Below are 12,069 nucleotides of genomic sequence, written 5' to 3' on the forward strand. Positions count from 1 at the left end.
CCGTTGCTAGTGGGAATGCAAAATGGTAAAATCACCTTGGAAAACAGTTTGGCAGCTTTTTATAAAGTTAAATATACACCTCCCATGTGATCCAGAAATCACACTTGTGGATATTTCAGAGAAATCAAAACTAGGTTCACATGGAAATCTGCACATGAATGTTTAAAGCAGTTTCAATCATCCACCAAAAATTGGAAATAACTCAGATGCCCTTCAGCTGATGAATGGATAAACAAACTATGATACATCCATACAACGGAATACTACTAGCAATAAAAAGAACAAACCATAAATACGCATGATAACTTGGATGAATCTCAAACTATGCTGAGTGAAAGAAATCCACTCAAAAGCTTACATACTGTATAGACTTCATTTATGTGACATTCATGAAGAGGGAAAAGTGTATTGACAGGGAACACATCAGCGATAACCAGGAGTTAAAGGTAAGGGGAGGATGTGGCCATAAAGGGATAGCATATGGGAGTTTTGCGGGCTGATCAAACTAGTCTATATCCTGATTATAGCGGTGACACAAATCTATATATGTTCTAGAATTCATAGAACTGTATGCTCAAGAGTCTATTTTAATGTATGACAATTACAAATTTAAAATGAGACAGCTGGGACCAGGCGCGGTGACTCACGCCTGTAATTCCAGCACTTTGAGAGGCCAAGGCAGGTGGATCACAAGGTCAGGAGTTCAAGACCAGCCTGGCCAAGATGGTGAAACTAAAAATACAAAAAGTAGCCGGGTGCTGTGGTGGGCGCCATGGCAGGCACCTATAATCCCAGGTACTCGGGAGGCTGAGGCAGGAGAATTGCTTGAACCTGGGAGGCAGAGCTTGCAGTGAGCTGAGATCACGCCACTGCACTCCAGCCTGTGGGACAGAGTGAGATTCCGTCTCAAAAAAAAAAAAAAAAAAAAAAGAGACAACTGGAACTTTGAATACTGACTAGCTATCTGATGAAACTAAGTAATTGTTGTTAATTATTTTACATGTGATAATGGCATTATGGTTATTTTTAAGTCCTTATCTTTTAAAGATACACACTAAAATATTTAAGGACAAAGTTATATAAAGTATGGGATTTGCTTAAAAATAATACTGGAGGAAGGAACGGACTGGGGAAGAAATGAAAGAAACCTGACCATGATTTAGTAATTGTTGAAGAGGGTAATGGGTACATGGGGCTTTATTACACTGTTCTGTCTACTTTTGTGTATGTTTGATAGTTTCCATACTAAAAAGTTCAGCCAGGCACGGTGGCTTACGCCTGTAATCCCAGCACTTTGGGAGGCCGAGGCAGGCGGATCACGAGGTCAGGAGTTTTTGAGACCAGCCTGGCCAACATGGTGAAACCCCGTCTCTACTAAAAGTACAATAATTAGCTGGGCATGGTGGCGCATTCCTATAATCCCAGCTACTCAAGAGGCTGAGGCAGGAGACTCGCTTGAACCTGGGAGGCAGAGGTTGCAGTGACCCGAGATCATGCCACTGCACTCTAGCCTAGGTGACAGAGCGAGACTCCGACTCAAAAAAAAAAAAAAAAAGTTCAAAAAGGGGTGTGGGGTTGTTAGTTTTCAGCATCAAGCTGCCTGGTATGTAGTCTGAGTTTGCCATTTAGTAGGCGATCTTGGGCAAGTTACTTATTTGTCCTAAACTTCAGTTTCCCCCCACTCCATAAAATGAGACTACTAATGATAATATCTATCTCACAGTTGTTGTCAGGATTAAATGGATGTTGTCAGAATATGTGAAAAGCAAGTTACCCAGTTCTTGCTATATTGCGCATGTTCAATAAATGTTAATTTTTTTGTCATTATTACATCTCCTGATCTGATTCCTCCATGCCATCTCCTCTGTATGAGCAAGTCTTCTTGCAGCCTTCTTTCTGGATATCTTATCTAAAAAGGGCCACTGTGTTTTACATCCTAATTCAGAATTATAAAATCCAGGTTTGAAATTCTACTTCCCCCTCACACTATAGTATATTATATTCTTTTTTTTTTTTTTTTTTTGGAAACAGGGTCTTGCTCTATTGCCCAGGCTGGAGTGCAGTGGCGCAATCATGCCTCGCTGCAGCGTTGATCTCCCAGGCTCAAGTGATCCCCCCACCTCAGCCTCCTTGGTATCTAGGACTATAGGCCAGTGCCATCGCACTCGGCTAATTTTTGTGTTTTTGTAAACACAGGATTTTGCCATGTTGCCCAGGCTGGTCTCAAACTCCTGGGCTCAAGTGATCCATCTGCCCCAGCCTCCCAAAGTGATAGAATTACAGGCGTGAACTCAGTCTCTTCTATTCTTTATTGTATACCCAGTAGGAAATCCTAAACTTAAAAGACTGGGTTAAATAAAAATTCAGAAATGTCTATCTTTTCCTCCAAACAAGGAGTAATGAAAGATTACTGTGAGTCATGGTGGAGTGGAATTCTCCACAGAATCTGAGACAGGAAGACCTGCAGATCATCTGGTCCCATCTCTATCCTACTCAAGGCAGCAGCCCCTTCCCACCACTCCTGCAGCATTCATTTTCAGGAACAAAGGAGCTTTCCCACAATTACTGAGTCTGACGCTTAGTTTCCAGGATAAGCCCGTACCCAACCATTCTGTCCTGTGGTTCCCAGTGATACACTCAAACTTGTTAGAATGTGTCACTTTGGGGTTCAGAAAATGCAATCACTGAGAGAAGCCCAAGTAGTAGTTATGCTCTCCTTTGGTTCCATACCTCCCCCTCTTGCCACATCTATCCACTAGAGGGAGGAAGGCCTAGAACCTCTTTAGCCAGAGCAGGGCAGTAGCAAGGATCAGTAGTGTGGCTTCTTAACCAAGCCAGCAGTGGGGGTGTCAGAAGTACCGAAACATAATCGCTTCATTCTCTCAGAACAGAAAAGAGGAAGGGTCTCTTCCTTCCCCTTTTCAACCGTCTCTGCATGGATTGGCACGTCACCACGCGCTGGTGCACTCACTTCCCTCAAGTCAGTGTGCAGGCTGCTTCAAAAATTCAGAGGAACGTGTACTGGGGTCTTAGGAACATTTTCAGCCAGTGCAGAGGAAAACGAAAACTAAGTATCTCTTGAATCATTCACAGAGTTCACCAAATACAACTGAAAACTGGGGGCTCCAATGTCCCTGCTACCCTGATGGTATTAGTTTAAGATGTTGACACTGACATCTGCAGAGATCTCATCCATCACTGTATATCAAAAAGCAAATGTCATTCTAGTTGAGAAACTCATGTATGAGAAAGAATGGTCATCTTAGGAAATCTGTAGCTCCAGCGGCTCCTGATGTCTTTTCCTGCCGCCTCCTGTCCCATGCTTGTGCCTCAGACAGAGCTCATTCCTAAAACCCTAGCTGACCCTCTGTGCTGTCTTTTAAGTTATAATGGTAACTGCCATCTGTTGAATATTTTGCTTTATGACAGGCACTACATTAAGCACGTTAGCATATGTCAATTGAAGCCTCACACTAAGGCTATGAACTAGATACTATCTGTCTGTAGATAATATATATCCATCTGTAGATGAAGAAACTAAGGTTGAGTAAGCTATCTAAGGTCACAGAGCCAATAAGTGCTAGAGGCAAGATTCTTATTCTGTACACTCTGCCTCAAAAGTCAATTTCTTTGACCCTAAGGGCACAAGAACCCAAATCAGGATGTGAAGCTTGGATTTTGAAGCCAAAGGAAGCTCCTGAATGATCCTGATAGGCTGATAGCTTGGCGCTGTAAACAAAATCAGTCTTTTGTCAAAAGGTACCAGGAAATGAAGTTGCCATGCCACTGTTCACTCCTGTAAGAGACTCCTCCGGGCTGTTCCATTCTCTTGCTGCAATTCAGCCGGTTGAAAAACTAAGGTGGCTACACAGCGATTAACTTCAGGCCCTTCTGCTCTACTTTGAGCCTGTCTCCGGTTCATCGTTAACAGTCTCCGCTCAGCACCCGCAGACTCAAGAGATTTCCAATCCCCCAATTTAGCGTGGTTCTACCTTAGGCAGAACTCCCATCCTGTTCGGATATAAGCGGGTCGAAGTGGCAGGGACCACTTCGCTGGGAAGAGAGACTGGAGCTGCGGTCTTAAAAGATCTTGGGCCGAGCGCGATGGCTCACGCCTGTAATCCCAACACGTTGGGAGGCCGAAGCAGGTAGATTATTTGAGGCCTGGAGCTCGAGACCAACCTGACCAACATGGTGAAGCTCGGTTTGTACTAAAAATTAAAAAAATTAAAAAATAAAAAAATTAGCCGGGTGTGGAGGCGCATGCCAGTAGTTCCAGATACTCGGGAGGCTGAGGCAAGAGAAACACTTGAACCTGGGAGGCGGAGGTTGCAGTAACCGAGATCGCGCCACTGCACTCCAGCCTGGGCGACAGAGCGAAAAAAATAAAAAATTAAAAAGTCTCGAATAAGCATCGGAGACCCTGAGCTACCGAGTAGCGGAATTCCCTTTCCGGGTGGGGCACAGAGAGGACCAGCCCCGCCTCTGCCGGGCCCCGCCCCCAACAGGCCCAGCCGCCGGCGCCTCCTGCTGGGCCCCGCCCCGGACAGACACCCTCCGCCAGGCCCCGCCTCCTGCCCCCCCAGCGCCGCGAGGTCCCGCCTCCTGCCCGGCCCAGCCTCAGGCCTGCCGTGCCCTCCGACCCGCCCCGCGGCGCACTGTGGGATCTGTCTGCTTGTCGGGTGGTGGAGGAAAAGGTGCTCCGTCATGGGGATCCAGCCGGTAAGACCCTCGTTCAGTATCCTCCACTGGGGGACCCCTCCCCATCTGGTTCTGGCCACTCAGCTCCGGACCAGGGGCTGTCGCTTTCGACCCCGCCCCGCAGGGCTCTGGGCCCACCGTGGATGCTGGGGTCCCGGTCCCGCACATCCGGGCTCGGGACCCTGTCAGGTTACCCCTCTGCCCTTGGCATGCCTCCGCGCTGGAACTCGGGATCGCCACCCCTGGGACGGTCGGCATCCAAGCCCCGGGCTCTTTCCCAGCCTGGCGGTTACGCTGCCTCCTCTACCCACAGAGCCCAGTCCTGCTGGCCTCCCTGGGGGTGGGGCTGGTCACTCTGCTCGGCCTGGCTGTGGGCTCCTACTTGGTTCGGAGGTCCCGCCGGCCTCAGGTCACTCTCCTGGACCCCAATGAAAAGTACCTGCTACGACTGCTAGACAAGACGGTAAGTTGGGGAAGAAAGGGGCAGGGTGGAGGAGGGGACCAGAGTGCTACTGGCATGGAGGGTACAGCACCCACGGTGGTTGGGATGTCCAAGGGACGTGGCAGCGCCAGGCGCGCTTGGTGAAACACTTGTGTCCTCCACCCTCCAGACTGTGAGCCACAACACCAAGAGGTTCCGCTTTGCCCTGCCCACCGCCCACCACACTCTGGGGCTGCCTGTGGGTAAGGAAAGTGTGGAATGGGCTCCTTTCCCTGGTATCCTCAGAAGGTGACTCCCCTCCTGGGGTCTCATGAAACAGGCTGCTTCAACCGGTTTACTCCACACACCATTCCCCTTCCCCCACTTGGCTCTGCATCCTCCAAGCTGTGAGGTGCCACTGGGCCCCTCCAGGGTGTGGCTTCCGTGGCCCCCAACCAGCTTTAACACTCAACAGTCTTGCCTCTTCCCTGCAGGATTTGCTAATTACTCCATCTGAGCAAGCACTACTAACTTTTTCCCATTGCCCAGACCCTTTTGACTCATCTGTCAAGGTCCTGGCAGTAACTGGCAGGAAACGCTGGAAATAAGCATTTCCTCAACTGGGGGCTTATGAGAGATCCAACTGAGGGTTCAACAGGGTGAATCTTCCCTGCCTGGTAACTCCTTGGAACCACAGCAGGAAGCAAGACATCTTGTTCTCTCAAATCTCTTTGAGTATTTTGAGGGATGCAGCACATCACAGACAGCCCTTATGTAGTTCTCTGCACGGTCCCCAGGCAAACATATCTATCTCTCCACCCGAATTGATGGCAGCCTGGTCATCAGACCGTACACTCCTGTCACCAGTGATGAGGATCAAGGCTACGTGGATCTTGTCATCAAGGTAAGGGGCTAGGAAGGGACCCTGGGGCTGCTTACCCATTCTTTCTGAGATTTGTAGAAATTTCTAAGATGTGCCTGATAGCCAGAAATGGTATATACTTTGTGGATATGAAAAAAGTATGAGCTACTCAGGATACTGAGGCAGGAGACTCGCTTGAACCCAGGAGGCGGAGGTTTCAGTGAGCCGAGATTGCGCCACTGCACTCCAGCCTGGGCAACAAGAGCGAAACTCTGACTCAAAAAAAAAAAGAAAGTATGTAGATGGGGAAAAGATAGCACATATCTGATCCCTGCCCCAGCCTCAGGGAGGTTTAGTCAACATGGGACTCAGAAACCATTGACATTCCAAATAAGGTATTTTTCTCTCTGTCTTGTAAGGTCTACCTGAAGGGTGTGCACCCCAAATTTCCTGAGGGAGGGAAGATGTCTCAGTACCTAGATAGCCTGAAGATTGGGGATGTGGTGGAGTTTCGGGGGCCAAGCGGGTTGCTCACTTACACTGGAAAAGGTAATGACCTGTTTTCTCCTTGAACCTGTCTCCCACTTTATCAGTTCCCATAGTCCTCTTAGCACAGTATGGCTGTGTGTACACATGTGTGTGCATGTGTGTAAGGGCCGGGGCCGCCCTTCCTTCTAAACATAGCACTGATACGACAGAAAGGCATGTTTCTCAGCCCCATTTGCCACAGGAAGCAGTTCCTCCTCCACTTGAATTCCCTAGCCATGGCAGCTGTGGAGATTACTAAAGCAAACATGTGCCCCTCTTCCCCTCCTTCAAAAATTTGCCCCCCGGAGTGAGCTGTGAAGAGAGCCAGAGATAGCTTTCAGCCCTTCCCATGGGAACAGCTGGGTGCATTAGCAAGTCCCTGGAGCTGCTGTGTGTCACTTCGGAAAATAGATTCACACCTGGCTTCGTGCCTGTCTCCTTCACCAGGGAGTGACACTTTGCCAGAAGCAGTTGATAATGCTGTGTGGCCCTGAACTGACTCACAGATAGCCCTGGCCCCATTGTCCCTCAAGTATATTATTGTCAGGGCTGGCTCAAGTCAAACTTCCACCCAAGCTCCAGGATCAGATGTCATAGCAGCTGCTCAACTGGCCTCGGGCATATTTTCAACTCTGCATTTGTTTTCTAAGTTCGCTGTATTGACTTTATTCTTCCACTGCTCTCTTCACTTGACTTCTCAGGGCATTTTAACATTCAGCCCAACAAGAAATCTCCACCAGAACCCCGAGTGGCGAAGAAACTGGGAATGATTGCCGGCGGGACAGGTGCATTACACTGAGGGCCTTTCTCTCCCACTATTGTTGCCTGTTGCCATGCAAATTCCTAGGTGACCCTCTGAAGACTGGTAATCATAGCCAAGCTGTTCATCAGGGGATTTCCAGCAATGCTTAGAGCTCCCTAGCATATGAAAAACAAAATCATAACCAGGTAGAAACCAAAAAAATTTTAACTGATGGAATTAGAGAAACAAATTAAATGGATTTTCCTCATATTGAATGGATCTAATAGTTTTTAGGTGAGAGAAGAGAGAAGCAGCTAGGAACGACTAGCTAGGAAGAAAGAAAATTAACATTGGACACTACCATGTATTAGACACTGTGTAGTCTAATACACTACTACATATTAGACACATAAATTAGACACATATATATGTATCTATGAAGTAGGTACTAGCCTTTCCCTTTTACAGAGAGACAATGGAGGTCCAGAGAGGCTAAATGATTTCCACAGGGTTATTTCACTTGTAATGGCCTAGAGCAAAATTAGTATCTGGCTCTACCTAATGCCTAAGTACATGCACTTAACCTCTGCAAATACAGTGTTCTAGAACCCTCATCTTTGAATCCAGAGGTACTTGTAGTCATCCGTGACATTGGAGTCCTAGCCTCCAAAGGACTTTCATTAAGAGTCTTAGATTGGTTCCTAAGAAAGATTTCTACAATATGAACTCATATGAATTTGAAGGGTGCCTGGAAATGCAGATGTTGGAGAATATGCAGAAGGAGTTTAGAGGATGAGAATGCTAAAGGAAAATGGAGCGCAGTGGTGAATGAGCAGAATGAAGACGAAAGGGCTGGTCAGCTAAGGAGCCAGGACAGGGCAGAGTGTGGCCGGTACATTTCATTGTGGGGTATCTTCATGCAGGAATCACCCCAATGCTACAGCTGATCCGGGCCATCCTCAAAGTCCCTGAAGATCCAACCCAGTGCTTTCTGCTTTTTGCCAACCAGGTTAGTTTGCTTTCCTCCACCCTAAGACTTCAAAGTTGCTGTGTGGGTAGGGCTAAGAGAAACGGTATGGATGGGCAGAACTGGCCCAGTGCCCTGTTTTAGCTTCTGCCCAAGGTCCTCTCTGTAAGGTACAGGGTCCTCTTTCAATAAGGAGGAGAAAGGACAGAGCACTGAATCACATTCCTTCGCTGGCCCCCAAGGAAAGAAGAAGACTTTTAAGGCATCTAGTCTGGAGCACAGAAACTTAGATCTTCTTGATTAAATATTCATCTTTATTCCTTCATAATATGTAGATAAAGGCTGTTCCCCTCTTCTCCTTATCCTAACTCCCTAAAAGCACTGCAAGTTTTGCTTATTTCCTAGAACTTTTGCATTCCCTTAACATTATTTTTCTTAGTTGAAAAGTTGTTATAGCAGAAAACTTTTTATGTGGGCCTGAGAAGACTCCTAAAGACTTTCCTTCCCCTTTGCATTTCAGACAGAAAAGGATATCATCTTGCGAGAGGACTTGGAGGAACTGCAGGCCCGCTATCCCAATCGCTTTAAGCTCTGGTTCACTCTGGATCATCCCCCAAAAGGTATCCTTCCCATTTCTGGACATCCCACTAACCCCTCATCATCAAAATCAAAGCCTTGCCCCTTTGTGAGTTCTGGCTTTGGTGAAATCAACCTTGCCTCACACTGCCAACTCGGAAGTCTGAGTGCACAGACACAGGGATCTCCTGGTCCCTTTTCTTTGGGTTCCTGTTTACCAGGTGGGTGACAGGGATGGCTGTGCTGCTAAGGCTTAGCCTGAGGCAGGCTTAGTATACCCATTCCCAGCTGCTACTACTACTTGACACTTTCTCCATAGCTTTTCAGGGCCCTCACCAGTTTCATGGCACCACACCCGCTTGCCAGCATGTATCTGGAGTATTAAGTACTTTCTTCTCCCCAAACTTCAGATTGGGCCTACAGCAAGGGCTTTGTGACTGCCGACATGATCCGGGAACACCTGCCCGCTCCGGGGGATGATGTGCTGGTGCTGCTTTGTGGGCCACCCCCAATGGTGCAGCTGGCCTGCCATCCCAACTTGGACAAACTGGGCTACTCGCAAAAGATGCGATTCACCTACTGAGCATCCTCCAGCTTCCCTGGTGTTGTTCGCTGCCATTGTTCCCCATCAGTACTCAAGCACTATAAGCCCTAGATTCCTTTCCTGAGAGTTTCAGCTATTTTTGTTCCATCTAGAGCTGAAATCTGGATAGTACCTGCAGGAACAATGTTCCTGTAGCCATGGAAGAGGGCCAAGGCTGAGTCATTCCTTGGAAGGTCTCCGAAATCTCCCCATGGCAACAGGTCCAGGAGAGGCCCATGGAGCAGTCTCTTCCATGGAGTAAGAAAAAAGGGAGCATGTATGCTTGGTCCAAGATTGGCTAGTTCCTTGATAGCATCTTAGTCTCACCTTCTTTGTGTCTGTGATGAAAGGAACAGTCTGTGCAATGGGTTTTACTTAACCTTCACTATTTAACCTATGGGCAAATCTGTACATGTGAGTATAAGTTGAGCATACTTCCAGAGGTATCTTATGGAGATGGCAAGAAAGGAGGAAATGGTTTCTTCAGATCTCAAAGGAGTCTGAAATATCACATATCTGTGTGTGTCTCTCTCAGCCCCTGCCCAGGCTAGAGGGAAACAGCTACTGATAATCGAAAACTGCTATTTGTGGCAGGAACCCCGGCTGTGCAAATAAATGAGGCTGAGGCCCCTGTGTGATATTGAAAGGGTTGTTGTGTCTGGGGTCCTTGTTTCCAAATCCCCGAGGACCTAGGGAGGAAGGGTTTGCCAGCATGGAACTCTCCCAGGTGTTCCAAAGAACCTTTGAGAAGTTGTACCATGTGCTGAAATATTAGCTGCCAGCAGACTCAGTGATCATCTCAGCAGCTGTCTCAGCAGAGGCAGAGCTCTGCTTCTCCCTGGAAGCTCTCAAGGTGGGGGAAGGAGAACACACATTAGAGGGGACATTTTTGAGCCCACTTGCTCCTCACAGTGTTCCCTTGATATGCTACTCTTCCCCTTCCTCCTTCTCTTGGCCCATCCTTCACCATATTTATCCTTCAGGGAACCTGGCACACAAATCAAAGTGTTGCCTTTCTGTTTGGAAGAGGAGCCTTCTTTAAAAAGTAACCTGACATCACCAGCCCTGGCCAGACTTGTTGATGCCCGGATAGAGTTGGCCTCCCCCAGGCCCATCTGTCCTGAGCGCCCTTCTCCTCTGCTATGAGAGCATGACCCAATCTACTCCCTTTCCCAGGGTAGGACTAGGGCAGCCTCTCTAGATTCTTCTTTGTTACTTTCATTGCAACAAAACAATGTGGTGGGCTCAGAATGAAGGTCAACATTGCTTTTCTGCTTTTCAGCAACTGTTTATTGCTGTTTCTGGGGCTTCTGAGAGAAAGGTTTGTAGGACCCTCAGAATTCACCCCTCCGTAGGGCAGAGCCTTCACTAAATTCTGTTGATGGTGTGCCATCCAACATTTCTTGATCAGCTGATATGTGTATGCACTGTGCTCTGTAACACACTCTCAGCCACCTCACCTCCAGGAAGAAAAATCTTGCTTAGGAATGTTGGGCTCAGACAGTGAAGCAGGCTGGTAAAGAGAATTTCCCACGTGGAAGATCACCATTCCTTGTCTTGCATGGGTTTTTGCCTCATCCACTCAACATACAAACGTTTATTAAGGATCTGTCATGTGCTAGGCCCTGAGGATACAAGTGTGACCAAGACTGGTCTTAGACCCCCAAAAAACTCAGTCTAAGATAGACAAGTGACAAATAATTATAACACAGTGTGACTAATACCATAGCAGAGGTACACACAAAGCGGGAAGAGGTTGAGAAAGATTCAGAAAGGGAGGAAGCGGGGAAAGAGAGTTAACATTTTTGACAGCCTGGGCAACATAGTGAGACCCTATCTCTACAAAAATAAAAAATTAAAATAAAAAATTAACTGGGCATGGTGGCACGAATCTGTAGCCCAGCTACTTGGGAGGCTGACGTGAGAGGATCCCATGAAGCCCAGGAGTTCAAGGCTGCAGTGAGCTATGATCTCATGATTGCACCACTGTACTCCAGCCTAGGTGACAGAGTGAGAGCCTGTCCCTAAAAATACAAAAATATTTTGAGCCATGTACCAGGTACTGTGCTAAGTACTCAATCTACATCACATAATTTAATCCTTATGATAATCATGTGACTTGAAGATTAATACTTTGCCAAAGGTCATACAGCTGGTAAGTGGCTGGCAGAGCCTAAATGTAAATTTAGGATTGTCTGAGGCCAAACTCAAACCTAGAAGTAGGCATTGTAATCTGCTGGCATCTTGCAGCAGACAGTGAGAAGGGCAGTCGAACAGAAGGATGAGCATGTGCAACAGCCTGGAGGAATGAAAGAGAAGTTCACTTTAAAGAACTAGTTCACCAAGGCCCAACATGCCAGAGGGAAAATGGAGAAGGATGAGGCCTTAGAGGTTACAGCCAGCTCACAAAGGGCCTTGAAACACTATGCTGAAGAAACCTGGACTCAATCCTTTGGACAGTGGGAAGTTTCTGAGGGTTTTATACAACGGGCAACACGGTAATAGCTAACATTTAGAAAGCACTTACCATTGACCAGGCCTCATCATAAGAACCTGCATGAATTATCTCACTCAATCCTGACAAAGACCCAATGAAATAGTATTATTTTATTCCCATTTTTCAGATGAGGTAATTATCATTTGGAGGGATTTAGTAATGTGCTCAAGATCATAGACTGGCCTGGGACAG

The 12,069-nt window shown here is 47.3% G+C and overlaps 1 protein-coding gene across 1 annotated transcript; it reads left to right on the forward strand.

Moving 5' to 3' along the window:
- The first annotated feature begins 4,579 nt into the window (after positions 1–4,579).
- On the forward strand, positions 4,580–10,026 carry CYB5R1 (cytochrome b5 reductase 1). Its single transcript, XM_007988908.3, has 9 exons — positions 4,580–4,722; positions 5,015–5,164; positions 5,313–5,385; positions 5,920–6,026; positions 6,404–6,533; positions 7,214–7,297; positions 8,178–8,263; positions 8,742–8,841; positions 9,208–10,026. Exons 1-9 carry the CDS (start codon positions 4,708–4,710, stop codon positions 9,378–9,380), a joined length of 918 nt encoding a protein of 305 aa, XP_007987099.1. The 5' UTR covers positions 4,580–4,707; the 3' UTR covers positions 9,381–10,026.
- Positions 10,027–12,069: the final 2,043 nt, after the last annotated feature.

The sequence above is a fragment of the Chlorocebus sabaeus genome, chromosome 25 (assembly GCF_047675955.1).
Source record: "Chlorocebus sabaeus isolate Y175 chromosome 25, mChlSab1.0.hap1, whole genome shotgun sequence".
Classification (NCBI taxonomy): Eukaryota; Metazoa; Chordata; class Mammalia; order Primates; family Cercopithecidae; genus Chlorocebus; species Chlorocebus sabaeus.

Bases quoted from the DNA above. Each gene is read 5' to 3' on its own strand.
- CYB5R1 (XM_007988908.3), top strand. The intron at 6,027-6,403 runs GTAAGGGGCTAG...CTGTCTTGTAAG, and splicing joins ACGTGGATCTTGTCATCAAG to GTCTACCTGAAGGGTGTGCA. The intron at 6,534-7,213 runs GTAATGACCTGT...TTGACTTCTCAG, and splicing joins GCTCACTTACACTGGAAAAG to GGCATTTTAACATTCAGCCC.